Raw genomic sequence first — 16,128 nt, 5'->3', positions numbered from 1 at the left:
AAGCTGAGGACACTATCAGCAGACAGCCTGTCGCTCAAAACAGCACGCCCTAAATTATGCGTAACTTTAAGCCTTAATAAAAATGTAAAAGGGGGACTTATATAAAAGCACAGTTTTCAAGAATGCTGAAATTACCTAGAAATTACCTATTTCTGCTGTAAAGTTGAGCCTTTAACATGTGGGTCTATGGGGTTAACTTGCTTCTGGAGCCCTTCTGTAAGCACTGTTGCCATTGTTAGCACTGTTCACTCTGTGAGTATTGTTAGCTGCTGATAATAAGCTTTACCACCACTATGTTGAGAGCTGTGTGCAGACAATCTCTGAATGATAGATATGCTCTGAATGTCATGCACAGCGCCTCTAAAAAATGTTAATGAAAACAATATAGAAATTTCAAAATAGTGATTTATTGATTAACAGTAATTGTGTTGCATGATTTCATCACTGATTACATGTTAATACTCAACTTAAAGATCCCCTCCAGAAAAAAGTGATTTAAAATAGAAGAAATGCTCTACTCTTAAGATTTTTTGTCTTTTTTCCACCAAAAGGATTACCTACCTTCTTAAAATTCTTTTTAACTCACTGAAAAACCCAGAATCTATGAATATGCAAATATTGTTCATTTCAGAAGTTTCAAGAGAAAAGGAAGCCCACACAATGAGCAGATGTCCCCTAAAAGATTATTTATTAAGTTACAATGTTTTGACATTATGTCTTTATCAGGTAATATGCACCTAACAATTATGATGTCGTAGTTGTACTTAATAAATTGTCTCTTGGGGAGGATCTATTCAGAGTGTGGGCGCCTTTTACTTTTGAAATTGTTTTTGCTTTTTTGCCTACGCACCTGACACCATGTCTCTGGTGTGCATACACAACCTTGAATTCTTTTTAAAAATACTGAACACAATATGTCTCTTACTTTCCTGAAAAGTCCATTCTCTGTGCAAGTTTCCAAATCCCATTTGAGTAAGTTGCATATTATATCACGACTGGCTTCCAATTAGTTGTGATGTCATAAAATCATGCTTGAAAGTATGAAGATGTATTAAACTCAGTTTTAAGGTGAGCATAGAGGTAAGCAGTTTAATGTAAAAACAAACTCTGCACATACAGTATGTCATTCTGCACAGTGAATGTCAAACATTCAAGTGTAGTAAGTAAAAAATAAGCAAAGCCCTTTTTTTCCAATGAAGGGGCTCTTAAATGATTTGTTGCATGTTGTGTTAACTGTTAGACATAGTCATTAATAGCAGTAGTTTAAATTTACCAAGTACATGGCCTAGTACTTTACAATGATAAATTAATTATTCGAAAGTTATCTTTTAAAGTGTGCCAGTGTAAATTGCAAAGTATTTGTTCAGTTAGTAAATAGTCTCCCTCAATACAGAAATGTGTTTTTTTACACATTCATCTGTTGATGGAGAAGTGTAATGTGGAAGCATGAAACCTCCACTGCACAAACTCTGAGAATAGACCAGAAGGAGGAGACTAGTGTCCAGCAGTTAAACGTTCAAAATAAACAATATATCTATACATATAGATTCTGGATTTTTTCAATGAGGGAATAAGAACATGTCGCTGTAAGAATTTGTAAGTAGTTTATAATCTTTTGTTGTGGAAAAAGAGTCTTTAATGCTCGAAAAACTCAACTTTCTCATGCTGTCTGTCTGAATATATCTGAATTCACCCTCTGTCTGAATCACTTTGATTTAGCACCTGTCTCTTTAAGCCCCCTCCCTAAAAAGCCTAATCTGCTCTGATTGGTCAATGTTTCCGGGTTTTCCACATCTGTGCTCTTGGCGTCTCTGCACCCTCATTGCAGCCAGGAGACTGTAATGGCACTGTAGCTGCAGTTTCTAACTTTGATACAGCATCACAATTTCAAGAAAGTCCTGATGGCTCATTTAAAGAACCCTTTGCCACTTTGGAGTGAGAGTTTTAATACTTTCACATGTAAGTATTATGAATATTTGTTTACCACAGAGTTTATTTTCTACAGCAATCCAAAAGCAAAAATCCCATCAGCTTTTTGAGGAGGGAACCAGGGCAAAGCTAACTTCCATGCAGAGGCACTGGGCATACAGTGCCCTGGGGCACTGTATGCTGGAAATTAATTAATCATCATTTGCATATCCAGTAAATGTACTTTAACATGCATTACTACTAAAAATAATGATAATATGCGTACATACACATTCTTTATTACATATACATTCATCAATTAAACAATAATGCAGAAAATTAAATTATTATGGATTATATTTGTAATAGAAATGGTAAGAAAAATATCCAAGCAACAAGTGAAATGTCATGTCCTGTATCCCACTAAGAATGCAGTTATGTGTTTGTTTATGTCTGCGTCCATTTGTGCCTGGGTAAACAGTTGCTCGGTGACCCTTGACCTCCGACCCTTTACCTGTACTTGTTAAGTGCTCTGTTTAGTTATTGCTGAGCCATGGGGACAGAGCTGTGAAAGCAGTGAGCTGCAGTGTGTACTAACAGTCTGGGTTCACTGGCAAAGCTGTTCAATCCATTTCACTGCGGGTTGACTTTAATGAGCCCAGCCAGGCTCCTGCAGACTCGCCACCACTCTTGATGCACGAAAGACTGACACACACGCACACACACAAACATACGCACCTCTCAACACTGTGCTCCCCTTGAGGGCATGCTTAATGATGCTGTTCTGGTGCACCCCAGCTCACCCCTGACCCCGTGCCCTCTGTCCTTTCTCGTCTTTCTTCCCTCCCTCCTCCTTCTTCTTCTCTTCCTTCACAGATCCCAGAGGGGGCATCGCTGGCCATGAGCATGAAAGACAAGCGAGAGAACACCCTGGGGAGAGGTACGTCACCTTCAAACACACCCACTCCCTGTCGCTCTGTCACACACACACACTTGGATAAATACACGCACTCACTCGATCACAGGAAATGGCACATGCTTAGCTGATCACGAGAACACGATACACTCATGTAAACATGCATGAAACCACACACCCTCTTGTCCCAGAACGACACAGCGGACATCTAAACAGACTCGCACCTAATAAATCACGACACTCCAGGAGTTATGCTACTGCTTCATTCAGAGCTCTGCGTTATAGATGTACTCCATTAGCAAAATGTCAGCTTGTGGGAAAAAATGTGACACAAGTGGGCCCATTGTCCAGCCCCGATCCGCAATATAATGACTGCGCTGCCTGTTGACAGATGAGTTTACATACAGCTTTTAATGGGCTTGTCCATCCGTTCGTCTGGGGTCTACCTTACATAATCAGTACCAGACCAGAGCTCAGTTCTGTTCGGGCTCTGTCCATCAAAGCCTCTCCTCTCATTCATACTGGGCCAAAAATAGGCTTATGTGGACCAAACCTGGCTCCGGCTTCAAAGCGTCAAGGGGGTGTTATGAGCCTGTAGTGCTCCCTGGCTAATATAAAACACTGTCCTGCCTGCCTGTGATCAGTGTTGAGGGTCTGGACTGGGGCCCGCTGGGCAGGAGCATCTCTGGCAGAGGCGGCTGTAATGAGCACACACTCACAATGCTGTTGTGTGTGTCTGCACAAATGCTTTTGTTTTTGCTGGTGCGTGTGTGCAATAATTTACTGTATTTGTTTGCTTTGAGCTTATGTTTGGACATGCGTACATGTATACGAGTTCATGCATGTGCACGAGTGTGTTTCTGTTTAGATCTATATATAAACCAGCAAGGTTTAATGCTTTTCCTGAGCGCTGGCCGAGCATTACCATCTCATTACACCGGCTCCAGAACCAATCACAGACTCTGTGTGTCTGTCTCCCCTAATCTCTCTCTTTTCTCTCTCCTTTCACTCGTAATCTTTCTCTTTCATTCTCTCAGACAGCTCCCCTCCCCTACCAGCCCACAGTCCACCTTAATCACTTTCTCCTCTCTCCCATGTACTCTATCTCCCTCGCTCTCCTGTCAATCTCCCTCTTGCATTTTTTTTCTCTCCCTCCCTATCTGTCACACTCCTCTGTGCTCCCTCCTCTTGTCTCCTCTCATTCTCTCAGGTCTCCACCTTGCTGATTGCACATTGTTTCGTGCTTTTTTCTCTCTCTTTCTCCCTAGTTAAAGATCTGGATACAGAGAAGTATGTACACTTGGTAAGTAATCCCCTCATAGGTAATCAGAATGTTTCTATAAGTGCCCTCTGAGTTTATTACCAGAGCTTTCCCTGTATGTGCCACAGTTAGTCAGCCCGGGGCAGGCATGACGACAGAGAGAATGGGGGGGTGACTGGAGGTGAAAAGGAAAGCTGCTGAGAGGACATGACAGCACTAATACTGCTTAAGCTCTTTTATAAACGTCAGCCAAGATATGGGCCCTTTGACTTTGGAATAATGAGTTCCTTGGAACACAATTTGCCGGGTGAATAGTTAGTTTTACAGGACAGTTCTGTGGTCCCTTTTTTCACACAAGTAGGAGGATTTTGACTGCCCCCCACCCCCCCCACCCCTATTCAGTGGTGTAATGTAATTAAGTACTATCACTTTGTTACAAACTTGTTTTTGTTGTTGTTATTATTACTATTATTATTATTAGTAGTATTTGATATGTTTGTCTTAGTTTTTTCTTTTGCCTAAAATATTTTATGTGGGATGGGATTGGATGGGATGGGGTTTGTGGATGATGTTTGTTCTGTTTAATTAAAATGAACAAAAAAGCCAATAAACATAATTGGAGAAGATAATAATATAAAACTGTTACAGTACTTTAGTATTTTTTGGGAGTATCTATGCTTAACTTGAGTTTTGATATTTCTGTCAACTTTCACTCCTCAACATTTCCTAAATATAATGTCCACTTTTACGACACTACATTTCACCAAGGTATTTTAGTATTTACCATAAAAGAGGGAGGAATGGAGGACAGGAGAAGGAGACATTGGAATAGGAGAGAAAACTTTTGTCCTTTAAATCCTTTAAGTAAAAAAAAAAAAAGGCTAATTTTTATTGAAGTGCAATGTGCTCTCCATTTTTACATTAGTGAAAGCTAGAAAAAATAAAAATAAAAAAATTCGGATTGCTTGCTTTTTAATAACAGCATTTACTTGAAGTAATATTGTAGTAGGTGGTCATAACTGCTACCAAAGTCATTTTCTGGTTAGCAATGTGTACTTTTACTCAAGTATGGCTTTTAGGTATTTTATCCACCTCTGCCCCTACTTAGACTTGTAAGAGCAAGTCAGAGACGTGATCCTGTACACAGCAACCAGAGAATTTCCCAACCTACCATCATTTCCTCAATTCTGTGTATTATTTAGCGCTTCAAAATACCCTGATGTGGTTTCTGGATCATGTGTCTAATGCAAGAAACAGAAAATCCCCCGTCTGACAACTTAGACAGCCGAGACAGTAAAGCACTCATTGAGATTTTCATGACAGGGTTTATTACTTCAACCTGTTTGAAGTATGTTGACATTTGGCCTCTGGTTTTTCAGGTCCTACCTCATGATGAGCTAATGGAAACCAAGAGGTCACACAGGCAGAGCCACCGCAAGAAGGTCCTGCCTGAAATCTACCTGACACGCCTGCTGTCAACCAAGGTGAACACAAGAAACATGAGACTGTTTGTCAACACAAAGTGACAGCATGATATCTAAGTCATCTTTCTATTTCTTGTTTTCATGCTCCATATTAGCCAACTTGAAACTCCCACATTCCATGAAACTGTATCTCTCTCGTATGCATGAACTGCCCTTTTCCTCTTCCTCCACAGGGAACTCTTCAGAAGTTTTTGGATGACCTCTTTCAAGCCATCCTCAGCATCCCTCCGGATCGCCCCCCTCTGGCTGTCAAATACTTTTTTGACTTCTTGGAGGAGCAGGCTGACAAACGGGGCATCACAGACCCAGACACCCTGCACATCTGGAAAACCAACAGGTAGACATCTAAACCCGGTGATTAAAGTCGCTTTCAGTGACCTCGCCGTGCAAGTGCAAGGCTTTAGGAGCTTATCTTTCCTCTCTCTGTGCAGTTTACCTCTGCGTTTCTGGGTGAACATCCTGAAGAATCCTCAGTTTGTGTTTGACATTGATAAGACGGATCACATGGACGCCTGTCTGTCTGTCATCGCCCAGGCCTTTATAGACGCCTGCTCTATTTCTGACCTGCAGCTTGGAAAGGTGAGATTATCTTTCTTATTTATCTGTCTATTTGTGTGTTGCAGGGTTTTCAAAGTCTGACACTGTGGGCTCCCCATTAGACAAAACTGAGAGAGCTGCACTCACAGACATGTGAGTGACATATGTGCCTCAGTTTGCGGTTTTCTAGCCTATAGTTATCCAAAGTATGCCAAATTACCTACTGTTTTTTGAAGGTTTTGCACCTACGCAACGTGCATATAAATATCCTTTTTTTAACATATAACCAACATCATAACCAAATTTTTCACAAATATCTAATAGGATAAAAGGGATGAAGTGATGATCTTTTATATACAAAACGTCAAAGGTCAACTTGACTATGATGTCATAAAGTTCTGCCAAAACACTTTTCTGGCCATTATTCAACACCATAACTTTGGAACAGAAAGAGAGACATTTGGTCAGATATTGAATTGGTGACACCTATTTTTGGTGTCCACCTTGAAACTGTGCTGATTGCTTACATCATCTGTGCTGTCAGGTTGAATATGTGTATGAAGCTTCAGTGTCTTCACAGATATGGCTCAAAACTGTAACTACAACTTGAATGGTTCACAGAGGCATACAACCACGAGGCGGTAATTTTAGATTTCCCTCTGATTTCTAAGAGGATTTATGGATGTTTATTTGTGATGTACATTGGAGATTATAATATAATCTGGATGTGTAAATCAACTAAATAAAAAAATGTACGTGAAGGATTGAATGAGTTATAACTCTGAGAAGGCGGACACATTTTGACACTCCTGTCCTTTTCACCTCACGCAGTATCTTTGCTTCACATCTCTGTGGGAGTTTGGCCACACACACACCTCTCGGGTCCCCATGTGAACCCTCATCCCTAAACCTTCAGACTGTCAGCTCCATCTACCTCTCCTCATGTTGTTTCAGCCGAGTCGGCTGATCCAAGGTCATGAGCACCAGGGATCTCTTTTTGTGCTGTGTGTGTGTGTGTGTGTGTTCAGCCGTGCATATGTCTGTCTGTCTGTCTGTCGGCATCTCTCTCTCTGTGTGTGTGTGTGTGTGTGTGTGTGTGTGTGTGTGTGTGCTTGCATGTCAATGTCCTCACTGCTCACAAATCCGTCTCATCCCTCAGACACCGTGACCCTGAGCACGCTCTGCTTCCTGTCTCTCTCTGACTGGCTTCCTCCCTGGAGGGAGCTGAGGACTCATCAAATGATGCTCCTCTTTCACTGAGAAACAGTCTGATTTATATACTTCAGTTCAGTGCCAAAGAGCCAGCACACTCACATCTGAAATATTCACATGTGCGTGCGGGCAGGGAGATACCTATGGATGGGAAGTCATACACAAAACCTCCAGCAGTGAGACTTTATGCACACTCTGCAGTGTCCTCATTAACATGTCACATCTGGCTGTGCACGTATTGTGAAGTCACCAGGTTCAAGGATATGGCCACATTCTCTCAGGTCAAGGAGACTGGCGTGACATACCTCTTCTTCGAGTGTTTACCGTAGCTTGTTTGTGCATGTGATGTCCTCGGGACAGGGTGGCAAAGGGTACAGGGTCTGGATTAGCAGGAGCACAGCAGGGGTGAGAGAGAGAGGGTTGGGAGGCTAAGCAACGCTTGCTGTTTCCACGGAAACCCTCTTATCTGGCGAGATGCAGACGTGGAGGGCCACGGGGTCACAGGGGGGTTACCAGGCAGATGGGCAAGCAGCAGGAAGTGACCTTGTGGAAAGGAAGAGACAGGGTTCCCTATCACAAGGAGCGAGTGTCGCTGCAGGCTTTCCACTCCCCCAGCACCTTAACACAAAAAAAACATGCACACACATGCAAACAAACACACACATTAGGTGACACAAATAACTCATGACACATAGAAATATTAAGGTGCGCTGTAAGCACATTCACTGATGCTGAAAGCTGAGGCTGGCCGTCTCTTTTTCCCCTGTCCTACTTTCCCTCTGTCCCTTTCTCTCTCACACACAGCACACAAAGGCCTACACACAGTCGCTCGCAACAGTAGTCACCACTAAAACCCGAGTGTGCCCACAACCTCTTAGCCCTGCTACTTTTCTTCTTGCTTGAATAAGCACCAGTGCGAGAGGCTGAAGTGAGTGTGGAGAAAGTGGCGGAGGTATGAAGGAGTTTTGTTTGGACAGGAATGTTCCTTCTCTGGCTCTGAAATTTTGTTGTGCAGAAAGGAAACGGTTCCCTCCCTCCATTGTCTCACTCTAGGCTGGTTTAGAGTTGGTCATCAACAAATGACATTCAGTCTAACAGCTATTTATTAGGACATAAGCATCTGATTGCAGACTGCACTACAAACCTCTTCATTCAAGACTGAGCTCCAGTGCTAAATTATTTATTCACCCTGAGAGGAGCGTCGCTTTTAGCCTCCTCCTGCTATAGCATTCAGTTGTACATGAACATTTTTAACATGTGTTCATGTTCATCCAATGTTGCGTGTCTCACTCTGTGCCAGAGGGGGTTAGTGAGCTCAAGGACAGTTTGTGTCACACTTACTAAGATTTGTACCACGGCATCAAATGGGCAGAGGCACACAGCTGAACTAAAATGCAAATAAATGGTTAAAATTGTCCCAATTGAAATGTGTTTTTTCTTCTCAGGACTCCCCTACCAACAAGCTGCTGTATGCAAAGGAAATCCCAGAGTATAAGAAGAGAGTGCAGTGCTACTACCAGCAGATACAGGATATGGCCCCTCTGAGTGAGCAGGAGATGAACGCTCACCTGGCTGAGGAGTCACGAGTGAGTAAAGTGTTAACGAAGTCCCTTTTTGTTTGTTATCTAGCTCCACAAAACTCTGCAATCGTACACAACTTTTATTTTGGAATCTAATCTAAGGCTGTTTTTTGTCCTGTAGAAATACCGAAATGAATTCAACACCAACCTGGCCTTGACGGAAATCTACAAATATGCCAAGAGATACAGAAACCAGGTAAGAGACGATATTCTTACCGTGTTTATGATCTTAGATTGAGATTAGATTTGTTACTCATGTTTAAACTGGCCCTCTGCACCTAAGTCAACCCCTTTTGCTGTTTTAAGTTGTACAGATGGTTATCAGAGCATGACTTATCAGCATGGAAGATCATGTGCATGTTGAGAGATGTACTGTAAACACTCTTACAGCCTGTCCCTTAATTGCCTCATCTTCCCAGCAGCAGCCACCATCTAATGTGTCCAATCCTTCCTTCCAGCCCACATATACCTTTCACCTAAAGCAAACAACATGCTGTTTACCCTCTCTTTACCCATCACCCCTATCTGTTAAATGACACGGTTAAGTTGCTGCTTTATATTTTGTGTTTCTCTTAGAACTAGCCCTCTTCAAGCCCCTGCTGTCCTCCCCCAATGTTCCCGCACTGCTGTGACTATTCTCAGGAGAGGCTTAGTCAGTGGTGACTTGCCTTAATGGAGCACTCTCATGATAATACCGTTTAGCTGCTTTCCTCTGTCATGCTACTGTACTGACGTGGGCCAGGGGCTTAGACTCCGATTCACAGAGCTCTGTGAATGGCCCCTGATTGCCTATTCTTTCGCACCAGCTCAGTTTGCTCTGCCTCATAGCACACTGCTGCTAAGAGCCCATAAATCCCACTGACACCGTGACAACTATTGGGCATGAAAAACAGAGCAGATGTGGGTTTTGTAAATATGTGAAGAGCAAAGGCTTTTGTGGTGTGGAGGCATGCGTGAAGGCTGGAGAAGAGGCTGAAGCACTTCACTTGTTCCTCTGCTGCTTTCTCTTTTCTCTCGCTCAACTTTCTATGTCCAGGCAGGTGGCTGATTTCTTCCCTCTCCCTCAGCAGACATTCTAAGTTCCATTTAAGACCTTTTTTCTTGCCAAAAACTTCACCTCATCGCCACCTTGAATATGCCTGTTACATTGGCAACACTTTAACTAATATAGTATTTTATCAAAAAAACTCATAGTATAGTTTTTCATAAAAACTTATACAATGTCATGAAAAATGTCGAAAAAACACATATAGTATAATAAATGTCACAAGACACCTGTCATAGTATACAAATTGAAAATAAAGGCCAAAAATGTCCAAAAACATCATACTTTACCATGTCAAAAAAATGGGCAACAAAGGCTATAGTATAGTATGTCGAAAAATGCCAAATTTTGACACGTCATAAAAATGACTGAAAACCACTTATTCTAGCCTGTAGAGACGTGTCATAGTATACTAAGTGGAAATAAAGTTCAAAAAAGTCCAAAGACATCAGAATTTAGCATGTCGAAAAAATGAGCAACAAAGGCTATAGTATAGTATGTCGAAAAATTACAAATTTTGACACGTCATAAAATGCCTGAAAACGACTTATTCTAGCGTGTAGAGACGTGCCATAGTATACAAAGTGGAAATAAAGTTCAAAAAAGTCCAAAAACATCATAATTTAGCATGTTGAAAAAATGGGCAACAAAGGCTATAGTATAGTATGTCGAAAAATGCCAAATTTTGACACGTCATAAAAATGGCTGGAAACCACTTATTCTAGCGTTTAGAGACGTGCCATAGTATACAAAGTGGAAATGAAGACCAAAAAAAGTCCAAAAACATCATAATTTTGCGTATCGAAAAAAATGGGCAACCACGGCTATAGTATAGTATGTCGAAAAATTACAAACTTTGACACGTCATAAAAATGACTGAAAACCACATATTATAGTTTGTAGAGATGTGTCATGGTGTACAATGTGGAAATAAAAGCCAAAAATGTCCAAAAACATCATAATTTAGCATGTCGAATAAATGGGCAACAAAGGCTATAGTATAGTATGTCGAAAAATGCCAAATTTTGACACGTCATAAAAATGGCTGAAAACCACTTATTCTAGCTTGTAGAGACGTGTCATAGTATACTAAGTGGAAATAAAGGCCCAAAATGTCCAAAAACATGATAATTTAGCATGTCGAAAAAATGAGCAACAAAGGCTAAAGTATAGTATGTCGAAAAATGCCAAATTTTGACACGTCATGAAAATGCCTGAAAACCACTTATTCTAGCTTGTAGAAACGTGCCATAGTATACAAAGTGGAAATAAGGTTAAAAAAAATCCAAAAACATCATAATTTAGCATGTCGAAAACATGGGCAACAAAGGCTATAGTATAGTATGTCTAAAAATGCCAAATTTTGACACGTCATGAAATTGGCTGAAAACCACTTATTCTAGCTTGTAGAGACGTGCCATAGTATACAAAGTGGAAATAAAAGCCCAAAATGTCCAAAAACATCATAATTTAGCATGTCGAAAAAATGGGCAACAAAGGCTATAGTATAGTATGTCGAAAAATGCCAAATTTTGACATGTCATAAAAATGGCTGAAAACCACTTATTATAGCCTGTAGAGACGTGCCAAAGAAAACAAAGTGGAAATAAAGGCCCAAAATGTCTAAAAACATCAGAATTTAGCAGGTCGAAAAAACTGGCAACAAAGGCTATTGTATAGTATGTCGAAAAATGCCAAATTTTGACACGTCATAAAAATGGCTGAAAACCACTTATTGTAGCTTGTAGAGACGTGCCATAGTATACTAAGTGGAAATGAAGACCAAAAATGTCCTAAAACATCATAATTTAGCATGTCAAGAAAAATGGGCAACAAAGGCTATAGTATAGTATGTCGAAAAATGCCAAATTTTGACACGTCTTAAAAATGGCTGAAAACCACTTATTCTAGCTTGTAGAGACGTGCCATAGTATACTAAGTGGAAATAAAGTTCAAAAAAGTCCAAAAACGGCAGAATTTAGCATGTCGAAAAAATGGGCAACAAAGGCTATAGTATAGTATGTCGAAAAATGCCAAATTTTGACACGTCTTAAAAATAGCTGAAAATCACTTATTATAGCATGTAGAGACGTGCCATAGTATACAAAGTGGAAATAAAGTTCAAAAAAGTCCAAAAACATCATAATTTAGCATGTCGAAAAAATGGGCAATAAAGGCTATAGTATAGTATGTCGAAAAATGCCAAATTTTGACACGTCTTAAAAATGGCTGAAAATCACTTATTATAGCTTGTAGAGACGTGCCATAGTATACTAAGTGGAAATGAAGACCAAAAATGTCCTAAAACATCATAATTTAGCATGTCAAGAAAAATGGGCAACAAAGGCTATAGTATAGTATGTCGAAAAATGCCAAATTTTGACACGTCATGAAAATGGCTGAAAACAACTTATTCTAGCCTGTAGAGACGTGCCATAGTATACAAAGTGGAAATAAAGGCCCAAAATGTCCAAAAACATCATAATTTAGCATGTCAAAAAAATGGGCAACAAAGGCTATAGTATAGTATGTCGAAAAATGACAACTTTTGACACGTCATGAAAATGGCTGAAAACCACTTATTCTAGCTTGTAGAGATGTGCCATAGTATACAAAGTGGAAATGAAAACCAAAAATGTCCAAAAACATCATAATTTAGCATGTCGAAAAAATGGGCAACAAAGGCTATAGTATAGTATGTCGAAAAATGCCAAATTTTGACACGTCATAAAAATGGCTGAAAACCACTTATTCTAGCTTGTAGAGACGTGCCATAGTATACAAAGTGGAAATAAAGGCCCAAAATGTCCAAAAACATCATAATTTAGCATGTCGAAAAAACTGGCAACAAAGGCTATAGTATAGTATGTCGAAAAATTACAAATTTTGACACGTCATAAAAATGGCTGAAAACCACTTATTCTAGCTTGTAGAGATGTGTCATAGTATACTAAGTGGAAATAAAGGCTAAAAAAGTCCAAAAACATCATAATTTAGCATGTCGAAAAAATGGGCAACAAAGGCTATAGTATAGTATGTTGAAAAATGCCAAATTTTGACATGTCATGAAAATGGCTGAAACCACTTATACTAGCCTGTAGAGACGTGCCATAGCATACAAAGTGGAAATAAAGGCCCAAAATATCTAAAAACATCATAATTTAGCATGTCGAAAAAATGGGCAACAAAGGCTATAGTATAGTATGTCGAAAAATGCCAAATTTTGACACGTCTTAAAAATGGCTGTAAACCACTTATTGTAGCTTGTAGAGACGTGCCATAGTATACTAAGTGGAAATGAAGACCAAAAATGTCCTAAAACATCATAATTTAGCATGTCAAGAAAAATGGGCAACAAAGGCTATAGTATAGTATGTCGAAAAATGCCAAATTTTGACACGTCTTAAAAATGGCTGAAAAGCACTTATTCTAGCTTGTAGAGACGTGCCATAGTATACAAAGTGGAAATAAAGTTCAAAAAAGTCCAAAAACATCATAATTTAGCATGTCGAAAAAATGGGCAACAAAGGCTATAGTATAGTATGTCGAAAAATGCCAAATTTTGACACGTCTTAAAAATGACTGAAAACCACTTATTCTAGCTTGTAGAGACGTGCCATAGTATACAAAGTGGAAATAAAGTTCAAAAAAGTCCAAAAACGGCAGAATTTAGCATGTCGAAAAAATGGGCAACAAAGGCTATAGTATAGTATGTCGAAAAATGCCAAATTTTGACACGTCTTAAAAATAGCTGAAAATCACTTATTATAGCATGTAGAGACGTGCCATAGTATACAAAGTGGAAATAAAGTTCAAAAAAGTCCAAAAACATCATAATTTAGCATGTCGAAAAAATGGGCAACAAAGGCTATAGTATAGTATGTCGAAAAATGCCAAATTTTGACACGTCTTAAAAATGGCTGAAAATCACTTATTATAGCTTGTAGAGACGTGCCATAGTATACTAAGTGGAAATGAAGACCAAAAATGTCCTAAAACATCATAATTTAGCATGTCAAGAAAAATGGGCAACAAAGGCTATAGTATAGTATGTCGAAAAATGCCAAATTTTGACACGTCATGAAAATGGCTGAAAACAACTTATTCTAGCCTGTAGAGACGTGCCATAGTATACAAAGTGGAAATAAAGGCCCAAAATGTCCAAAAACATCATAATTTAGCATGTCAAAAAAATGGGCAACAAAGGCTATAGTATAGTATGTCGAAAAATGACAAATTTTGACACGTCATGAAAATGGCTGAAAACCACTTATTCTAGCTTGTAGAGATGTGCCATAGTATACAAAGTGGAAATGAAGACCAAAAATGTCCAAAAACATCATAATTTAGCATGTCGAAAAAATGGGCAACAAAGGCTATAGTATAGTATGTCGAAAAATGCCAAATTTTGACACGTCATAAAAATGGCTGAAAACCACTTATTCTAGCTTGTAGAGACGTGCCATAGTATACAAAGTGGAAATAAAGGCCCAAAATGTCCAAAAACATCATAATTTAGCATGTCGAAAATACTGGCAACAAAGGCTATAGTATAGTATGTCGAAAAATGCCAAATTTTGACACGTCATAAAAATGGCTGAAAACCACTTATTCTAGCTTGTAGAGATGTGTCATAGTATACTAAGTGGAAATAAAGGCTAAAAAAGTCCAAAAACATCATAATTTAGCATGTCGAAAAAATGGGCAACAAAGGCTATAGTATAGTATGTTGAAAAATGCCAAATTTTGACATGTCATGAAAATGGCTGAAACCACTTATACTAGCCTGTAGAGACGTGCCATAGCATACAAAGTGGAAATAAAGGCCCAAAATGTCTAAAAACATCATAATTTAGCATGTCAAGAAAAATGGGCAACAAAGGCTATAGTATAGTATGTCGAAAAATGCCAAATTTTGACACGTCTTAAAAATGGCTGAAAAGCACTTATTCTAGCTTGTAGAGACGTGCCATAGTATACAAAGTGGAAATAAAGTTCAAAAAAGTCCAAAAACATCATAATTTAGCATGTCGAAAAAATGGGCAACAAAGGCTATAGTATAGTATGTCGAAAAATGCCAATTTTTGACACGTCTTAAAAATGGCTGAAAACCACTTATTCTAGCCTGTAGAGACGTGCCATAGTATACAAAGTGGAAATAAAGGCCCAAAATGTCCAAAAACATCAGAATTTGGTATGTCGAAAAAACTGGCAACAAAGGCTATAGTATAGTATGTCGAAAAATGCCAAATTTTGACACGTCTTAAAAATGGCTGAAAACCACTTATTATAGCTTGTAGAGACATGCCATAGTATACAAAGTAGAAATAAAGGCCCAAAATGTCCAAAAACCTCATAATTTAGCATGTTGAAAAAATGGGTAACAAATGCTATAGTATAGTATGTCGAAAAATGACACATTCTGACACGTCATAAAAATGGCTGAAAACCACTTATTATAGCTTGTAGAGATGTGTCATAGTATACTAAGTGGAAATAAAGGCCAAAAAAGTCCAAAAACATCATAATTTAGCATGTCGAAAAAATGGGCAACAAAGGCTATAGTATAGTATGTCGAAAAATTACAAATTTTGGCACGTCATGAAAATGCCTGAAAACGACTTATTCTAGCTTGTAGAGACGTGCCATAGTATACAAAGTGGAAATAAAGTTCAAAAAAGTCCAAAAACATCATAATTTAGCATGTCGAAAAAACTGGCAACAAAGGCTATAGTATAGTATGTCGAAAAATGCCAAATTTTGACACGTCTTAAAAATGGCTGAAAACAACTTATTCTAGCTTGTAGAGACGTGTCATAGTATACAAAGTGGAAATAAAGGCCCAAAATGTCCAAAAACATCATAATTTAGCATGTCAAAAAAAATGGGCAACAAAGGCTATAGTATAGTATGTCGAAAAATGCCAAATTTTGACACGTCATAAAAATGGCTGAAAACCACTTATTCTAGCTTGTAGAGACGTGCCATAGTATACAAAGTGGAAATAAAGTCCAAAAAAGTCCAAAAACATCATAATTTAGCATGTCGAAAAAATGGGCAACAAAGGCTATAGTATAGTATGTCGAAAAATGACAAATTTTGACACGTCATAAAAATGGCTGAAAACCACTTATTCTAGCCTGTAGAGACGTGCCATAGTATACAAAGTGGAAATAAAGGCCCAA

General features: G+C 39.0%; 1 protein-coding gene across 1 annotated transcript in view; it reads left to right on the top strand.

The window, feature by feature from the left end:
* plxnd1 (plexin D1) overlaps positions 1-16,128 on the top strand; it is a 125,758-nt gene that overhangs the window by 76,883 nt on the left and 32,747 nt on the right. Inside the window, exons 29-35 of the mRNA XM_042491788.2 lie at positions 2,785-2,848; positions 4,093-4,127; positions 5,465-5,569; positions 5,743-5,906; positions 6,001-6,148; positions 8,764-8,904; positions 9,020-9,094. Of these exons, the coding sequence (XP_042347722.2) occupies positions 2,785-2,848; positions 4,093-4,127; positions 5,465-5,569; positions 5,743-5,906; positions 6,001-6,148; positions 8,764-8,904; positions 9,020-9,094 (732 nt within the window). The remainder of the gene's footprint in view (positions 1-2,784; positions 2,849-4,092; positions 4,128-5,464; positions 5,570-5,742; positions 5,907-6,000; positions 6,149-8,763; positions 8,905-9,019; positions 9,095-16,128) is intronic.

Source organism: Plectropomus leopardus, chromosome 9 (assembly GCF_026936395.1).
Source record: "Plectropomus leopardus strain MGB_pleo_1.0 chromosome 9, ASM2693639v1, whole genome shotgun sequence".
Lineage (NCBI taxonomy): Eukaryota > Metazoa > Chordata > Actinopteri > Perciformes > Serranidae > Plectropomus > Plectropomus leopardus.
The sequence above is the reverse complement of the archived record's forward strand: the minus strand, read 5'-3'. Positions and strand labels throughout refer to the sequence as shown.